We start from the raw sequence: 19,395 nt of genomic DNA on the forward strand, positions 1-19,395 counted from the left end.
CAGAAAGAGGCCAGTCGGCCCATAGAACCTGTATAAACAACAATCCCACCCAGGCACTATCCCTGTAACCCCATATATTTGCCCTGCTAGTCCCCCTGACACTACGGGGCAATTTAGCATGGCCAATCAACCTAACCCGCACACCTTTGGACTGTGGGAGGAATTCAGAGCACCCGGAGGAAACCCACGCAGACACGGGGAGAATGTGCAAACTCCACATAGTCACCCGAGGACAGAATTGAACCCAGGTCCCTGGTGCTGTGAGGCAGCAATGCTAGCCACTGTGCCACAGTGCCACCCAGATGGGTACAAACTGAACTCACCATAGAAAGTTGAAGTTTTTACTTCAAGACTAAATTTTCTTTTAATGATTTGTAAGTACAAACTGAAGGCATTGACATCCATGCAAAATGTATGCTCCCATCAACAAAAACATCTAATTTAACATTGAAGGATAGAATAAATTTAGGTTAGAAAACATATTTTTTCGATAAAGATAAAGGGCCCAATTTTACCATTTTCATTCTAAGTGTTGGGCGGACTTGAAACTGGGAGTATTCCAGATCCCACTTTTAGACCCGTTCTCAGGCGCCCCATACGCACTCTGCCTGAAAAAAATAGCAGTGATTCTGAATCGTGCTGCACAAACCTATGGGCGGGGCCTAATGCACCCAAAATCCTACAGCTCCGATCGGCACCTCCAACTGCGCAGCGCAGTAAAAAAAGATAGAAAAACACTCCCCTGCCACATCGCTCCCAGGCCGGATAATGCCTTCCCCTGGCCCCCACAGACATTGCCCCACCCCCACAACATTAATCACCCCCTTATTCCACACCCCCCCCCCCGCTACCCAGACTGATCGCGGCCCCCTGTCCTCCTTCCCCCCCTACCAATCACACACAGAGTGGCAGTGGACCCCTCTTCCCCCTCACCGATCACAAGCAGAGTGGCAGTGGACCCCCCCATGCCCCCTGCACCCCCACCGATCTGAGTGGAGCTATCTGACCCACTGCCCTCCACCCTCCCGATCTGAGTCAGAGAGCCATCTGACCCGCCTTCCCACCGGCCCCCCGCTCCACCGCCGTCCCACCGATTTGAAGCAGAGGGCCGCCGGAAGCTCGGAACTTACCTCCTCAGAAGCTGGAGCGCCCGAATCAGACCTTTGCCGAGCATGTCTGTTTCGTGCCGAATCTGGATGGGTGAACGCGATGGTAAAGGTGGAAGTGCCCATAAGTTTGCATGCAAATACATTTAAATTGACGTTGTGTCCGTTTCGGGCATGGTCCCGATGGTGGCCATTTTAGGCCCTTGGTAAAGGGGGAACCAGCGCGGAGGCGGGCACGGATCACGCTATTCACCTCACGCCTAACTTTACCAAGTTTGTGCGCCCAAAAACAGGTGCATTTTGATGGTAAAATTGAGCCCAAATTATTATGCTGTCCCACTGTGTGCCTCAAACTCTACAGGTGATAATGTCCAGACAATCCGTGACTTGCACGTGTTACTGACATGTGTTGACGTCAAATATTAGATTTCAATTTCATCTGTTGGATTCACAAATGGAACATTTTTTTTTAAAAAAGACAGTTTCAACTGTTAAGGCAATGACACTGACTTAAGATGGCTGCCAGAGGTCAGCTGATATGTTTGAAACTGAAAATTTGTCTGGTTTCTGGAAGTTTCCATTGTGGATTACAAAAAGGACATGCCCAGACAACACTCCTGTGAAATTTCGCACCTGTTTATGGTGAGGATTACATCAAGGGTGGACTGAAACTTAAAATGCCATAATTTGCATCACTATAAAAGGCACATTTCATTTCATCACACTGGAAATGGTGAGTCCACAGAGATAATAGTCACCTTGTTGCTATTCTTCTTCCTGGCTTATTACACGGAAGGATGGGCCATTCAGAAGTGGTTACTTGAACATTAAAAACTGATCACCTCGCCCATAACAAAATAGCCAAGGTCTGTCCAGGTATGAGCTAATCAATTACCTATTGTGGAATATTCAATTGATGTGGAGACAATGTTGTGTGACCAGGATCACCATTTTGAAATGTATTCATCACAAATCTTGCTTGCTCTGGGAAAGTCTGCAGAAGGAACATCTGTGAGCAGCAAAAATATTACTTGCCTTTCTCTCTCTCGCTCTCTTATAGGTAAAAATTGAACTCTGTGTTTGCTTATATCAGACTGAGGGTAGCAGACAAAGACATCCTATAGAAATCTTCAACTTCCACAGCAGTTTTTCCAGGAGAAAACCAAGGACTACAGTCTGAGAACTGTTTCAGTCAAGAACAACAGCGGAGGACTTACAATCAGTGAACCTTTGTCTTTTTTTTCTTGAGTCCTGACATGGCCAACAGTTAACTTCCTCTACTTTGTAACTTGAAGGTGTGTGTGTGTGTGTGTGTGTTAGCACATACATCCTTATAAATTTTTGAAAAAGCACTGTTACAATCAAAAAGAGGGAGTATTGCATCCTTCCTCACCGAGACCTAACACAATGTTCAATATTAAGATGGAATGCCTTAATAGCGTAAATAAATGTGCCACATGAGACCACAGAACATTCTGTTTGTGGCAAAGCTGTAGACAAATTGAAGTATATTGTTTTATACATTACTTTGCTTAGAGCTTGATTTTTGTTGTTGCTCCTTCTAAAGGATGATAAATTGTTTTATTAGCAATGACGACAACATAAGATATTCTGCCTTAAGGTGAATTAGAACTATAGAGCTCTACAGTGCAGAAGGAGGCTATTCGGCCCATTGAGCTTGCACTGACAACAATCCCACTGAGGCCCTATCCCCATTTTTGCCCCATGTATTTGCCCTTTGCTGGTCTCCCTGACACTAAGGGGCAATTCAGCATGGCTAATCATCCTAACCCGCATATCTTTGGACTGTGGGAGGAAACCTGAGCACCCAGAGGAAACCTACACTGACAAAAGGAGAATGTGCAAACCGCACAGTCACCCAAGGCTGAAATTGAACCCGGCTCCCTGGCGCTGTCAGGCAGCAGTGCTAACCACTGTGCCACCGTGGTATTTTCTGCGTATGGCTTTAACAGCAGGTCATCATTATCAAGCAGTGAGTACACTTTGATGCTGCAAATGTATTCCTATTAAAATAAACAGTGTAAATTATTCAATAAAACTCATCTTATAATATCATGTGCCCCAAAGTACATCAAGTAATTTTTGCCTCTTCATTCAAACACATGCTTGCTTCTGATCATCTCCAGTCTATCACAATTGATTTACAAAAGAGATCAATTCAGGAATCATACAAATGTATTTGTTAGCATATCATTTATATAAGGATTCACATTGAAAAGTGGCGAGCTTCTTTATAATTGATGAAATGGTGTTGGCAGTGTAACTCACTTGTTGCTCGAGGTATGTTTAATACAGGCAGGCCGACTATCAGCCTTTCCATTGTGCCGAAAGGAAAGACTTATCACAGAATCCCTACAGTGCAGGAGGAGGCCATTCAGCCCATCAAGCCTGCACCGACTTTCCGATACAGCATCTTACCCAAGCCCTATCCCATAACCCACATATTTACCCCACTATTCGCCCTAACCTACACATCTTGGGACACTAAGGGCCAATTATTTTTGATTTGAATTTTGATTCGATTTGATTCATTATTGTCACATGTATTAGTACACAATGAAAAGTATTGTTTCCTGCGCGGTACACAGACAGAGCATACCATTCATAGAGAAGGAAAGGAGACAGTGCAGAAAGTAGTGTCACAGTTATAGCTAGGGTGTAGAGAAAGATCAACTTAATGCAAGGTAGGTCCATTCAAAAGTCTGACAGCAGCAGGGAAGAAGCTGTTCTTGAGTCAGTTGGTACGTGACCTCAGACTCTTGTATCTTTTTCCCGACGGAAGAAAGTGGAAGAGAGAATGTCCGGGTTGTGTAATTATGCTGGTTGCTTTTCCGAGGCAGCGGGAAGTGTAGACAGAGTCAATGGATGAGAGGCTGGTTTGTGTGATGGATTGGGCTACATTCACAACTTCCTGTAGTTTCTTTATTAGCATAGCCAGTAAACCTAACCTGCACATCTTTGGACTGTGGGAGGTAACTGGAGCCCCTGGAAGAAATCCACACAGACGAGGGGGGCTCATGCAAACTCCACACAGACAGTCACCTGAGGCCGGAATTGAATCCGGATTCCTGGTGTTGTGAGGCAGCTGTGCTAACCATTGAATCACCATACCACCCTACTGCTATATTTATATGTTTATATTGCCTGGAATTTTCCACCTGTTCTCTCCAGTGGGATCTTCGGCTCCCGCTGATGGCGACCCCTTGGCGGCTGGTGCAAACAACGGGAAACACCGTTTGCAAGGACGGGACAAGAGAATGCCACTGACGGCCAATGGTGGGCAACCTGCACTGCCGCGAAACATGCCGTGGGGTGGGGGGGAGGGGGCTATGATGACTTCAGCCAGGCTAATGAAGTTGGCTTGCTAGAGTATGAACTATCTGATGAGTCCTAATTGATGGTTAAATCAGGGAGTCTCATGCTCCCTATTTAAAGCAGGTATGTCAGACTCCCAGCCTGCATTCAGCAGGGAGCAACTGCAGAGCTGGCTGTGTACAGATGTATGTTGTAAATAAAGTCACTTAGTGATGGGACTTTGGCCTCCGTGGAGTTATTACAGATGGGCAGGGAAGATCCCGCGCATTGTTCTTTTCATGAACTCAGGGCGGCCTGAGGTGCTCTATGGCCAATTCAGTACTTTTGAAATATAATCACCATTCTAATGTAGGAAATGTGGCAGCCATTTTGTGCACAGCAAGCACAATCCCATGATTTTCCATTCATTAATTATAAAGTTGAAGTTTATTTCTTAGTGTCACAAGTAGGCTTACATTAACACTGCAATGAAGTTACTGTGAAAATCCCCTAATTGCCAATTCTCCAGCCTGTTCGGTACACTGAGCAACAATTTAGCATGACCAATGCATCTAACCAGCTTGTCTTTCAGGCTGTGGGAGGAAACTGGAGCACTTAGAGGAAACCCACACAGGCATGGGGAGTACGTGCAGACTCCACACAGACAGTCACCCAAGGCTGGAACTGAACCCGGGCCCCTGAGGCAACTGTGCTAACCACTGTGCCACCGGGCCACCCGAAGGCCTGCAGATTAGTTATACTCCAAATATATAGCCCTGCTCTGTGAAAGAAGGGTGAAAGTATATAATTACCCCATTAGGTGCATTCACCGCCTAGCAACAATTCACCAAACAAATAAAGTGGTGGCTCGTCTAACCAAATCAGCAGAACACAAGTGAGAACTGCTTGAGCTGTAAAGGCAGACAAAAATTTGAATAATACCTATGGTTCTGTTCTCCAACGTTCATGGGAGGCATTGAAGCTCTGGGGAAAGTGCACAGGAGAACCCCATGCGACTATTCCCTCATGTCTGAGCATTGATTTACAAGGAATAGCGGGTGAAATATGGGCTTGTCAACCTTGAAAGGAGATGAATCAGAAGCGACCTTGCACAGTTTTTATTAGTAAATGGTAATGAAGAGCTACCTCTACAACACTATCCAGCTGAAAGTTGACTTTAGGAGAAAGAACACATTTGTGAAAGGCACATTTTGGACTAATGCCGACGAGTTTCTTGCACAAAGGATGATCTACATGTAGTATGGACTTCCAGAATGAAGGTGCAGTCCCTACAAACAGTAGCTGGATGCAATGTGGAGAGGAATTTAGGTTTCTTTTTTTAGGTAAAAGAGAAATCAAATAAAGAATGAAATATCTGTGTAGCACTGTGCACAACCATCTGATATAGAATCCTTACAGTGCAGAAGGAGGCCATTCGGCCCATTGAGTCTGCACCCAGGCCCTATTCCCATAACCCCACACATTTACCCTCCTAATCCCCCGGGCACTATGGCCAATTTAGCATGAGCAATCAACCTAACTCGCACACCTTTGGACTGTAGGAGGAAACCGGAGCATCTGGAGGAAACCCAGGCAGACATGGGGAGAACGTACAAACTCCACGCAGACAGTGACCCGAGGTCAGCATTCAACCCAGGTCCCCGGTGCTGTGAGGCAGCAGTACAACCCATTGTACCACCAGGGATCCACGTTCAATTCCGGCCTCAGGTGACAGCCCATCTGAAAGCACTTAATGGCGAATGAAGTACGTTTGAAGAGTGGTCACTGTTGTTGTGTAAGACATGTAGCAGCCAATTTGTGCTCAGCAAGCTCCCATAAACAGCAAAGTGACCATGACCAGATTACCCATTTTAATGACAGTGATTGAACAATAAGTATTGTCCAGGACTCCAGGGATAACTCCCCTGCTTTTCCTTCAAAATAATGCCAGGGGATCTTTTACATCCACCTGAAGTGTTGTCTTGGCCGAGTGGTATTGTTAGTGGACTCGTAATTCAGACACCCAGGGTCATGGTCTGGGGACTCGGGTTCACAATCCCACCATGGCAGATGGTGAAATTTGAATTCAATAAAAATCTGGGCCGGAATTCGCCGGCTGTTCATGTCGGCGGGATTCTCCAGTCCTGCTGGCAGTGCACCCCCGCCCGTGGCTTTCCCTTCGGTGTGGGTTGACGTCAGTGGGAATTCCTATTGACAGCGGTGGGAGCAGAGAATCCTGCCGCTAGCAAACAACGCGCCACCTCCCACTAGAGGGAAACATACAGTGCAGCTGGGAGGCCAGAGAATTCGGCCTTTGGAATGAAATGTCCAATGATGACAATAAAACCATTGTGAATTGTTTTAAACACTCATCTGGTTCACTAATGTCCTTGGGGGAAGGAAATCTGCCATCCTTCCCTGGTCTGGCCTATATGTGACTTGAGACGCACAGCAACTGGTTGATTCTGAAATGTTCGCTGAAATGGAGGGCAGGTAGGGACGGGTAAATGCTGGCCCAGCCACCTATGCCCACATCCCCTGAATGATTAAAAAAAAAGGTTGTATGTTGTCTCACAAAGAGGCTCGTAAGGGTGAACAAGAACTGTTTATTAATAGCAGATAACAATTTACAATACACACAGGATAGAGTCTTGGCCAGGTGCTATCTTCATGCTGACTTTTACCAGATTCACTCCGACACTCTGGCACTCCCTTTATATCATAACGTGGCTGAAACTGCTTCCCCAATCCCACATTAACCCTTACAACCCCAAACACCCTAATACTACTCAAACTGTGAGATAGGCCTTCACCTTAACCTCTCTCCTGAAAGGCTTCTTCAGCATTGAAATTGGCTGTCAGCCTTGGATGGATGAGGCAGGGTGAGTCAAGTGGCCTTGTTCATTTTGTAGCTATCTTGTGACTTTGTAAACACCATGTCTATTCTTGATAAATGGGAAGAAATTCAGTGGATGAATTGATACAGGTTTGAGATCTATTCTGCTCTTCAAACAGGAAGGCATAAGTGAAGGCAGTGATGGATCTGACTTGTCCTCTGGGATTCAGGCTCAATGAATAAAGAAAAGGAATAAAGACACAAAAATCAAAAGGAAAACTAACAAAAGTGCCTTTAAAAAATTAGAATCAAAGCAAAATAACTCAATATTCTTTATCTTTCGGCGACCTTCTGTAATGAATAGGAGCAGGTTTAATTTAATTTAAACTGCACCGATTTCTCATCTCACCAAGATGTTTTTTTTATTTTCTTCCCCCTTTATAATGGTGGCATATTTCCCAATCCTTTGGTTTTAGTCATTAGTACCTCTTCAGAGGAAATGAGGCATAGGTTTCATCGATACTGATGGGCAGCTCCTTCTGTTCGAGGGTGTTGTGACACAGAGGTGATTTTTTTTCCTCTGCGCAGAGGGATCGCCTCATAATCTTATACAAATATGCGTGAGGTAGGAGGAAGCTACTGGTTTTGGTAAATTAAAGCAGGATCAGAGAGTGCTCTGTCATGAACAATTAACAGTTCTTTATTTTAAAACTGGTGACAACCTTTTAAAACAATTGACAAACTGAATAAATTCCCCAATAGAACGCTGTTCAAATATTACAAGACTCACTCAGTAATAATTAAATAAATCCTTATAGAATATAGTCACTCTCAAAGAACAAAGAACAGTACAGCACAGGAAACAAGCCCTTCGGCCCTCCAAGCCTGTGCCGCTCCTTGGCCCAACTAGACCAATCGTTTGTATCCCTCCATTCCCAGGCTGCTCATGTGACTATCCAGGTAAGTCTTAAACGATGTCAGCGTGCCTGCCTCCACCACCCTACTTGGCAGCGCATTCCAGGCCCCCACCACCCTCTGTGTAAAAAACATCCCTCTAATATCTGAGTTATACTTCGCCCCTCTCACCTTGAGCCCGTGACCCCTTGTGAACGTCACTTCTGATCTGGGAAAAAGCTTCCCACCGTTCACCCTACCTAACCCCTTCATAATCTTGTACGCCTCTATTAGATCTCCCCTCATTCTCCGTCTTTCCAGGGAGAACAACCCCAGTTTACCCAATCTCTCCTCATAGCTAAGACTCAAATAATATAATGCCAGGCGTCTGTTGGAAGTATGAACTTTCTTCTGATGCTTCCATCTGTAACACTTTCTGAGTTGCTATCTCTTTCTCTTTAGATGGTGATTTTCTGAAGATATATATATTAAACTGCAAGATTCTATATGAGAACCTCGCCTCTCCCTCCTTCCGACTGAAGAGGTGGCAAGCTTACTCTAACCACTATCCCCTTTGTCCGGGTTTAAACACATGGAATCACCTCACAGTATTCCGGCAATCTGAGTGACTTGAGGCTATCAACAAACCTCACATTTGAATTCCATTGGTCCTGTGGCTCTGCGTGCTTGCTTTAAACTCATTGGTTCAATTCAAAAGCCTGTTTTGCTATGTTGGAACACTGACTGCTGCTTTGGATGCAAATGTTGCAAACCTGCTGCTGCAGTTTAAAATCCACAGAAAGACACATGCTTTTTAAAGAGACAATGCTGTATGATTTCTTCTTTTGGTTTCAGCATTTCTTTTCAATATTTACATTTGTCAAACACCACGTTTTTAACCTTATTTCTGCAATTTCATAATAAGAGTCACAGGCAGACATAGCTCCAGCCATTTAAAAAGGTCCTTGTCCAGTTTTTAACATTTTAGAAATAGCCATGAGGATATCTACACCACATATTTTATAAAAATTACAGTGTGAGAGCTTAGTCCCCTGACACACCAGCAAACAGTTTTTGATCAGCCAAGTGTTTTTTTTTTAATTTTGGTTATTTAAGGGTATCAAGGCACAAGGTCAGAACATCAGCTGATGAAATTCCCAGAAATGTAATCAGCCAGAGTTGGCATCCCTGTTCCAGCTCCTCTGAAAACTAAGATCAATGTTCCGATATTTTATTCAGATTTTCAATTGAACAGCCTACTCTTAATTGGGCAAAAGGTCTGACCCCTGCAGGTGCTCCCTTCCTCCTGTGGCCTCTCCACCAACACCTCCATACACCTCTTCTTATCCCCGCTGGGCCTAATCACCCCTTCCCCCAACCCCTCGCTGAGATCCCCAAACATACCTGGTGCTGCACTCTTGGGACTGAGACTCTGAGGACTATATGCATGATTTAGACTTGAATTTAGGAAGGTTGATCAGTTAGTTCACAGATGATATGAAAATTGGTACGGTAGTAAACAGTGAGGGGGATAGCCTTAGATTACAGGATGAAATGGACGGGCTGGTTAGATGGGCTGATCAGTGGCAAATGGGATTCAATCTGGATAAGTGTGAGGTGATGCACTTGGGCAGGACAAAGAAATCAAGGGAATATACGATGAATGGCAGGACCCTGGGAAGCACTGAGGATCAGAGGGACTTTGGTGTGCATGTACACCGGCCCCGTAAGGTAGCAGGACAGGTTGATAAAGTGCTTAAGAAGGCATATGGTATACTTGCCTTTATTAGCCGAAGCGTAAAGTTTAAGAGCAGTAAGGTTAAGCTGAAACTGTACAAAACATTGGTTGGGCTACAGCTAGAGTATTGTGCGCAATTCTGGAAACCACATTATAGGCGGGATGTGATAGTATTGGAAAGGGTGCAGCGGAGATGTACCAGGATGTATCCTGAGCTGGAGAGTTTCAGTTCTGAAGAGAGATTGGAGAGACTGGGATTGTTTTCTTTGGAGCAGAGGAGACTAAGGGGGAACAGAATTGAGGTAAAATTATGAGGGGTACAGATAGAGTAGACAGGAAGAAACTTTTCCCCTTGTTGGAGGGATCAATGATCAGGGGGCATAGATTTAAGGTAAGGGGCAGGAGGTTTAGAGGAGATGTGAGGAAATGCTTTTTCACCCAAAAGGTGGCAGGAATCTTGAACTCACTGCCTGAAAGAGTGGTGGAGTCAGAGGCACTCATTAAGAAGCATGTAGATGTGCACAAGGCTTAGAAGTCTATGGGGCAAGTGTTGGAAAATGGGCTGAGAATAGTTAGGTGGTTTATCTTTTGACTGGTGCAAGTGCGATGGGCTGTATACCTCTAGGACTCTCTGAATACATGCAATCCTAGTCCTGTCCACTGCAGCTTCTGGTTCTGCAGAGACTGGAGAGCTGCCAGCCAATCAGATTGCTCTCTGGGACAGGACTTTCTCCCAGGTGAGTGGCGGAAGCCTTGCCTCCATCCAATTAACGCTTGTTGAAGCGTAGGGTGAGTGTGGGGATGTGTTCTTCACCACCTCCTCAGATGGCGAGAAGGGGAATCTCTACTTTGCCTTCCTAAAAAAACCTGGCTCTGATATTTCTTGCTGTGAGTTGTAAATGGGAAAACTATTTTATTGCACCCCTTTTGCCTTTCTAGTTGAAATCAACTAATGGACACAAGAAAGATTTATGAGGATGGTATCAGCACTGAGAGGTTATTTCTATAAGGAGAGAATAAAGAGGACTGATTTCCCTTGAAACGAGAGGTGGCCTTTAGGACTTTAAAATTATGATTGGTTTGGATTAGAGTAGCCACAGAGGGAATATTTCTACTGATGTGGCAGAGCAAAACCACAGGCCATCAATATAAGGTTTTCACCGCAGTATCCCTACAGCGCAGAATGAGGCCATTTGGCCCATCAAGTGTGCACCGGCACTCTGACAGATCATCTTACCTAGACCCTATCCTGGTGACCCCATATATTTGCCCTAGTAATCCCTCTAAGCTAGACATCTTTGGAAAATAATAAGCAAGTTACCATGGCCAATCAACCTGATTTTTAGACTGTGGAAGGAAATCAGAGCACTCAGTGGAAACCCACGCAGGCACGAGGAAAAGGTGCAAACTCCACACACACAAAGTGACCCAAAGCCGGGAATCAAACCTGTGTCCCTGGCGCTGTGAGGCAGCAGTGCTAACCACTGTGCCACCGTGCCGCCCAAGAAAGCCAATACAGAATACCCTATTTACCCAGAGTGTAGTGAAAACGTGGAAACCACTGTCACAAGCAGTCATTGAGATGAATGGCATAGATAGAGGAGTTTAGGTAAGGATATGTGAGAGAAAGGAATACAGGGCTATGCTGATCGAGTTAGATGGTGGATGATGAGAGGAGGTTCAAGTGGAGCATAACACTTGCATGAAGTGGTTGTGCCAAATAACCTGTTTCATTACCTCATCTCCCATGTGATCCTATGTAATTGTACGTTAGCTCAGCACATTGTAGGTTGAACCTTGGACCTTCTTAATTTATAAGGCCTGGACTACTCACTGAATAACTTGGCTAGGTCTTCGGGAGAATGATAAAAGCACCATTATTTGTCGAGCAAAAGGCAGCGAGTGAAGGATGGATATATAATACAGATTAAATGTGCAAAATCAATCCCAGTCACTTAGCAGCATGGTCTCCAGGCATGATTGATTGGAGAACTATCAATCATCTCTGTTCTGGCTGGCAATGCAGTGCCACTTTATGTTGTTATTTTTCTCCCCACTGAAGGTGCGAAAGCCTTCAACATTCCAAACAGATACTCTTATCTCAATTCCACTCACTTCAATTTAACTGAGGCACATATATTGCCCCGAAAGTTGTGGATTTGAGTAACTGACAGATTAATTTAACAGCACGGTGGCACAGTGGTTAGCACTGTTGCCTCACAGCGCCAAGGGACCCAGGTTCAATTCCGGCTCGGGTCACTCTCTGTGTGGAGTTTGCATATTCTCCCCTGTGTCTGTGTGTGTTTCCCCTGGGTGCTTCTATTTCCTCCCACAATCCAAAGGTTAGGTGGATTGGCCATGCTAAATTGAAGTGTCCTAAGATATATAGGTGAGGTGGATTAGCAGGGTAAATACGTGGGGTTACGGGTTCAGCCTGGTTATAGAAACATAGAAAAACTACAGCACAAAATAAGCCCTTCGGCCCCACAAGTTGTGCCGAACATATCCCTACCTTTTAGGCCTACCTAATAGAAACATAGAAAAACTATGTGCAGACTCCATGGTTGATTGGCTTTTTTCTGCACTGTAAGGATTTTATGATTTCTATGAACAACTGTATGTTGTAGGCGGAACTGAATAAATTGAATTTTCTACGTACATGGCTAAGCTCCTGTCCTCTCAAGCCAACAGTTCACAATTCAGGTTAAGTACGTAATTTGTCGTGACCCTACTTTCAGCAGAATGAACCCGCTACTGGTTTTAAAATGCCTTCTGGGACTGGTGTCAAACTGACATCCACTGAGTCAAAACTAGCCAATGCACTTCAGTTCTCTGTCACACGCTGAAGCACCTATCTTCTGTTCAAAATCCTCCTTAAAACTACTTCCAGTCACTCCCTCTGAATCGTCCATGGGAGCTCAGTGTCTCTTATCCCTCTGCAAAATGTCTTGGGATGCTAAAGGGTCAAGGTCAATGTTGTATGCTCAACAACGGTGGCAGTGAAGCTTCAGTGACATAAATTGAGTTACCAGGATGTAGCTTGGTATGGAGGGCATTAGCCATGAAGAGAGGTTGGTGAAACTTGGTTTGTTCTTTCTCGAATGACAGAGGTTGAGGGGTGACCTGATAGAAGTCTACAAGATTATGAGGGGCATGGACAGAGTGGATCGTCAGAAGCTTTTTTCCAGGGTGGAAGAGTCAATTATTAGGGGGGCATAGGTTAAGGTGCGAGGGGCAAGGTTTAAAGGAGATGTACAAGGCAAGTTTTTTACACAGGTGGTGGTGGGTGCCTGGAACTCGCTGCCAGGGGAGGTAATGGAAGCAGATACAATAGTGACTTTTAAGGGGTGTCTTGACAAATACATGAATAGGATGGGAATGGAGGGATATGGTCGCCGGAAGGGTCGGGGGTTTTTAGTTCAGTCTGGCAGCATTGTCGGTGCAGGCTTAAAGGGCCGAAGGGCCTGTTCCTATGCTGTAATTTTCTTTGTTCTTTGCTCTTTGAATGGGCGTGTGAAGTAGGCAACTGAATACAGACCATATGGAAACTGAAATTGGGAATTTTAATCAAACTCAATAACTTGTTAAGTAATATTAAACCATTGGAATAGGAACTCAAGTGACTTTATCCGAACAAGAGGCTTCTAAATCCATAATCATGTAGCTAACAACCTAACAAGAGAATTACAATCATTATATATTGCACTGAGAAGGAACATTATCATTGTGCTTTCAATATCTGAGTTGCCCCAAGGTCTCGTCAATTTTTGACTATCTGGCTCTATGTATTCCAACATAGCCGGTACTAAAACTTTGTAGAAACTATAAACAGAAGATAATACTGTACGCAGAACAATATAGCATATTTCATTTGAGAATATTTAACGACTATTTCAACAGAAGAGCAATAACATCGCTGACCAATTGCAAATTTCATTGATTCATAGAATCCCTGCAATGCAAAAGGAGGTCATTTGGCCCATCAAGCCTGTGTTGACAACAACCCCACCCAGGCCCTATCTCCATAACTCCGCGCATATACCCTGCTAATTCCCTGGCACTAATGGGCAATTTAGCATGGCCAATCCAGCTAACCCGCACATCTTTGGAGTGTGGGAGGAAACCCACGCAGACACGGAGAGAACGTGCAATCTCCACAGAATGACCTGAGGTCAGGATTGAACCAGGTCCCCGGCACTGTGAGGCAGCAGGGCTAACCACTGTGTCACCGTGCCGCTTGTGGTACCAAGGCTGCTTCGTTAATATTTTATTAATGTTGAAAATCAAAAAAAAGAGGCAATGGTGTCAGGGCTGTGTATTGCAAAGCTTTAGTAAATGGCACAACTGCATCAGAAAAGCATTCTTTCTGGTTGAATTACAGCTTGGTATGGCTCCTGCCGAAGACCGCAAGGAACAACAAAGGGGTCATGAACGAAACCCAGTCCATCATCCAAACCAGCCTTCCATCCATTGACACTGTCTACACTTCCCACTACTTCGGAAAATCAGCCAGAATAATTAAGGACCTCACGCACCCCGGACATTCTCTCTTCCACCTTCTTCCATCGGAAAAAAGATACAAAAGTCTGAGGACACATACCAACCTACTCAAGAACAGTTTCTTCCCTGTTGCTGTCAGACTTTTGAATAGATTTACCTTGCATTAAGTTGATCTTTCTCGACACCCTAGCTATGACTGTAACCCTACATTCTGTCTTCTCTCCTTTCCTTCTCTATGAACGGTATGCTCTGTCTGTATAGCGCGCAAGAAACAATACTTTTCACTGTATATCAATACATGTGACAATAATAAATCAAATCAAATCAAATCAATTCAATTCAATTCAATGGAAACACAATCACTGGATAGCACTGCTGCCTCTCAGCACCAGGGACCCGGGTTCGATTCCGAACTTGGATGACTATCCGTGTGATGCATGGTCTCTCCGTGTCTGCGTGGGTTTCCTCCGGGTGCTCCGGTTTCCTCCCACACTCCAAAGATGTGTGGGTTAGGCTGATTGGCCATGCTAAATTGACCCTTTGGACTGGATTATACAGCCTCGCTCAGGCGAGACCGGAAATTCCTGTCTGAGGTCAACGGACATTTCCGTTGTTGAACCCTCGCCTGTGCTGATTCCGTGCAGGTGAGGCGGTAGATTTCTATCCTGAGTGTCAGGGGGATTTGTGGGGTAAAAACATGGGATTATGGGAATAGGGTCTGGGTGGGATTGTTGGTGGTGCAGGCTTGATAGACCGAGTGGCCTCCTTTTGCACTGTAGGGATTCTACGATTTAATTCCAGATGTTTATGGTGGGCTTTGAACCCAGGTTGCCAGGGCACTATTTTGGGTCCCTGTATTATTAGTCCAATAACAACCCCACCTCCCCTAAAGTGTGAGCTGAGTAGTCAACCTACATCAAGTTGCTGAACAAGTAATCATGTTGTTTCATTTCCATATTCCATATGAAACATATTCCATCTGCTTCTGCATGCTGCAATTAACTATCTAATTTGGTCTGATATTAAGGAACATGTGAAATTCACGTAGCATGTCATCCATGGGTGACATTTGCATACGGAAAAGAATTACAAAACGTGCTCGCGCTATTCAGGTTGAATCGTCTGACTTTTAAGATGAAGCAACTCAAAGTAATTGTTAAATAAGCAATTCATTAATATCCCACTGATAGGAAATTGTCAACTCCAAATGTAACAATAGATGGCTGTCAGTGGGTAACCAAGTGTGGGATTAGTGATGAGGGCAATGTTCCTTCACCCGTGCTAATGTATATCCTGCCAATTCAGAATGCTATTTCTATTTAATCAGATGCATCTGTGGGGAAGAAATATTGGCCGGAACTCTTCCATCCCACCCGCCACTGGAATTTTAGCGGGTGGGTTGCAGAGAATATGAAACGGTCAGGTGGGAATTTTCGGCTTTTAGACCAGCGTGACTGGAGAGTTTTGTCCATTGGGCGGGATTCTCCGATTTTGTTCGTTGCCAGCCTGCTGTCGGCGGGAATGGAGAATTTGGCGCTCAGCCAAAGCTCCATTCACTGCAGCGCGCACCGGAGAATCCCAGCCGCGGATGAGGTCAGAGTTTTCCTGCGATTATGTTGTCAGGAATATTCATTTCGGTTGAAGTTGCTCACGCTTTGAGCATCGAGATGCCAACAGGAACAGCAGAGGAATACCAACACAGAGAGGAGGCAGATAATGGATTTAGAAATTAGCATTTGTCAGAAGTTTCCTTTTTAAAATCACACATGTTGAGGAAGGCTTTGGAGAGAACATCTGACCGTGGTGCAAAATCCTTTGAACTCACGCTGTGAATCCATCAGGTTGCTGCACATGCCAGGAATGCAGGCAACTGATTGCTTCGACTTCAAGATCAACTTTCATATATTCACTTACTGAACTTAATACTCAGTTTGGATTTAACAAAAGCTACGGTTGTATGACTATAATTTTAAATCATACCCATGGGGAATCTTCTATAGGTCATGGAAAGATTTTCAAGTATCATCATCTTCAAGTACCGAGGTAAAATTTGCACTCACTCGTTCTGAATACACGCCACCTCATTATTACCTCACAGCTTGATTTCATTTGATGTCCTTCTCCAAAGACCTCTCCGTTCCCAAACTACAATTACTCATTAGAAAAAACACAATTGCTAGCTTGAGCTCGAGAGAACTTTTAATGAGCTAGTTTTACACTGTGAAACTCTGGGTGATTTTTAGTTGGAAGCAGTAAGATTTTGTACCCTAAGCCTTTTCATCAATTACAGGATTTCAAGAGACAGGATCAGAGAGAAAGATCAATTTCACTGCTTTCAGGGAAGCCCACTAGCTCAAATAGTTGAAAACTTCATTTCAAAGAAAAGTTGGAGTTTTAAGGTTTCCTAACAACTACGCATAGTAATGGAAAAAAGACTGAGGCAAAATATAAAATAATACATATCGAGCAGAGTAAGATCAGATGGATTTTTTTCTTGTTGACAAGTGAATGTGAAGCTGACTTCTTATTATTCATTATCTGAATGTCAGAGTCACTGGCATTTGCCATTCCTAATTGCCCTGTGAGGTGATGATGGGCAACCTTCTTCAGCCTCTGGTAGTGTTTCCATACAACTGAATGGCTTGTTAGGCAGTGAAAAGTGAGTCGTGTTGATATGGGACAGAGCCACGTACATCTCAAACTGGGAAAGGATGGCAGGTTTCCTTCCCTAAAGTAAATTAGTGAACTAACTTTTTGAAAACAATAATCTGGCAGCTTTATGATCATGTTTTTGATTTGGTTTGATTTATTATTGTCATGTGTATTAGTATACAGTGAAAAGTATTGTTTCTTGCACACTATACAGACAAAGCATGCCATTCATAGAGAAGGAAGGGAGAGGGCGCAGAATGTAGTGTTACAATCATAGCTCGGGTGTAGAGAAAGCATACTGTTCATAGAGAAGAAAAGAAGAGGGTGCAGAATGTAGTGTTACAATCATAGCTAGGGTGTAGAGAAAGATCAACTTAATGCGAGGTAGATCCATTCAAAAATCTGACGGCAGCAGGGGAGAAGCTGTTCTTGAGCCGTTTGGTCCATGACCTCAGACTTTTGTATCGTTTTCCCGACAGAAGAAGGTGGGAGAGAGAATGTCCAGGGAGCGTGGGGTCTTTACTTATGCTGGCTGCTTTGCCGAGGCGGCGGGAAGTGGAGACAGAGTCAATGGATGGGAGGCAATAACTTCTTAGATATTGGGCCTGATTTTACCATTTTGAGTCTAAGTGCCGAATCTGGGCGTCAAATAGATCCGTGCCTGGAATCCTCTTTCCAGCGCGCCCATACGCGTTTTGCCGGCTCCAGTCCGATTCGCGCTGTGGGCGGGGCTTAGCGCTGGCGGACTGATCGGAGCTCTGAACTGCGCATGCGCAGGTCAAAAAAAATCTGACAGAGCGCGCCCGGGCGCGAAAGAAAAAGAAAGCAGAAAGCGGAGAGAGCGGCTCTCTGATGATCATCCTCTGGTCAGAGGTCCGCTGCCAGTCTGCAACCGATCAGTGGGGAGGGAGGGAGAGGGCAGGGGGCAGGGGGTTCCGTCGCCACTCTACGGGCGATCCCTCCTCCCCACCGGAGGAACGAATCCCTCCTCCCGGAGTGGACGTGCGGCCATGCCATCCCACAAAACCTTCAGGATGAAGCGATTCCTCGCTAAGAAGATGAAGCCGAACCGGCCGATTCCACAGTGGATCCGCATGAAAACCGGCTACAAGATCAGTACAGGTCCAAGAGGAGACACTGGAGAAGGACCAGGCTGGGCCTGCAAAGGGATCGACCATCACTGGTACACTACCAGCCACAGATTACTCTTCCCTGCAGGGGCAAGAGAGCGGGAGAGATGGCTGTGACTGGTTCTGCTTCATCTTCTTGGCAAGGAATTGCTTCATCCTGAAGGTTTTGTGGGATGGCATGGCCGCACGTTCACTCCGGCAGGAGGGATTCGTTCCTCCGGTGGGGAGGAGGGATCGCCCGCAGAGTGACGACGGACCGCTCTGCCCCCTCCCTCCCCACCGATTGGCCGCAGACTGGCAGCGGAACCTCCCCCGACCAGAGGATAATCTGGGCCCCTCCCTCCTCCTTCCAGCCCCACCGCCCCCACAGAGGAGGAGCTGGGTCAGAGAGCCGTTGCAGGCTCTGACCCCGCTCTTCGGAAGCTGCAGCGACGACTTCAGACTTTTATTTTGCAGGTCGCTTACAGCGCGGATGCGGAACGGGCCAGAAGACGGTAAATTGGGATTTGGCGGTAGGGTTGGGCGCGCGGTTCATTAAGTCGATTTAAATGCATGCAAATGCATTTAAATCATCGGGCCGCCCGATTCGGGCGGGGCCGGACCCGCGCGCGAATCGGGTGTCGGTAAAGCTGCGATCTGCTCGGAATCGGGTGCAGATCGCGGTATGGACCCGGCGCCCAACTTTACCGCTATTTTGCGCCCGAAAACGGGCGTGAAGTTTTGGTAAAATTGGGCCCATTATCTATTTTTATTCTGAATCAGCTGAATTTAAATTATTAATCCCCCATGCTGTGATCAGAATCTGACAATGGTAGAGCTTTACAGTCTGGCAGGAGGCCATTCAGCCTGGCATGCTTGTGCTAACTTTGAAAGGGTCTCTGGTTTAATCCCACATTTCAACTTTGTCCTCATAATCCTGCGAATCAGTCCTCTTCAGTTACATGTCCTATTGGCTGGAATTCTCCAACCTCGCCCGCGACTGTTATTCTCCAGTCCTGCTGCAGGAAATGGAGCTTTGGCTGAGTTCCAAATACTCCATTCTCGCTGGTATGGTGGCAGGGCGTATGAGACTGGAGAATTCCGGCCATTGTCCTTCAGCAATTCCAATGGAATCTAATTCTTCCAGGTAGTGCATTCCAGATCTTAATAACTTTCTGAGTGAAGACATTCTCCTCATTTCCCCCTTAGTTTTTCTTTTGCCAGTTATTTTAAATTTTTAACAAT

At 45.3% G+C, this 19,395-nt stretch overlaps 1 protein-coding gene across 1 annotated transcript in view; it reads right to left on the reverse strand.

The window, feature by feature from the left end:
* LOC144499986 (kelch-like protein 1) overlaps positions 1-19,395 on the reverse strand; it is a 247,975-nt gene that overhangs the window by 206,216 nt on the left and 22,364 nt on the right. The window contains exon 3 of the mRNA XM_078222723.1: positions 6,945-6,959. Coding sequence (XP_078078849.1) covers positions 6,945-6,959 — 15 coding nt within the window. The remainder of the gene's footprint in view (positions 1-6,944; positions 6,960-19,395) is intronic.

This window comes from Mustelus asterias, chromosome 10 (genome assembly GCF_964213995.1).
Source record: "Mustelus asterias chromosome 10, sMusAst1.hap1.1, whole genome shotgun sequence".
In the NCBI taxonomy this organism is placed as follows: domain Eukaryota; kingdom Metazoa; phylum Chordata; class Chondrichthyes; order Carcharhiniformes; family Triakidae; genus Mustelus; species Mustelus asterias.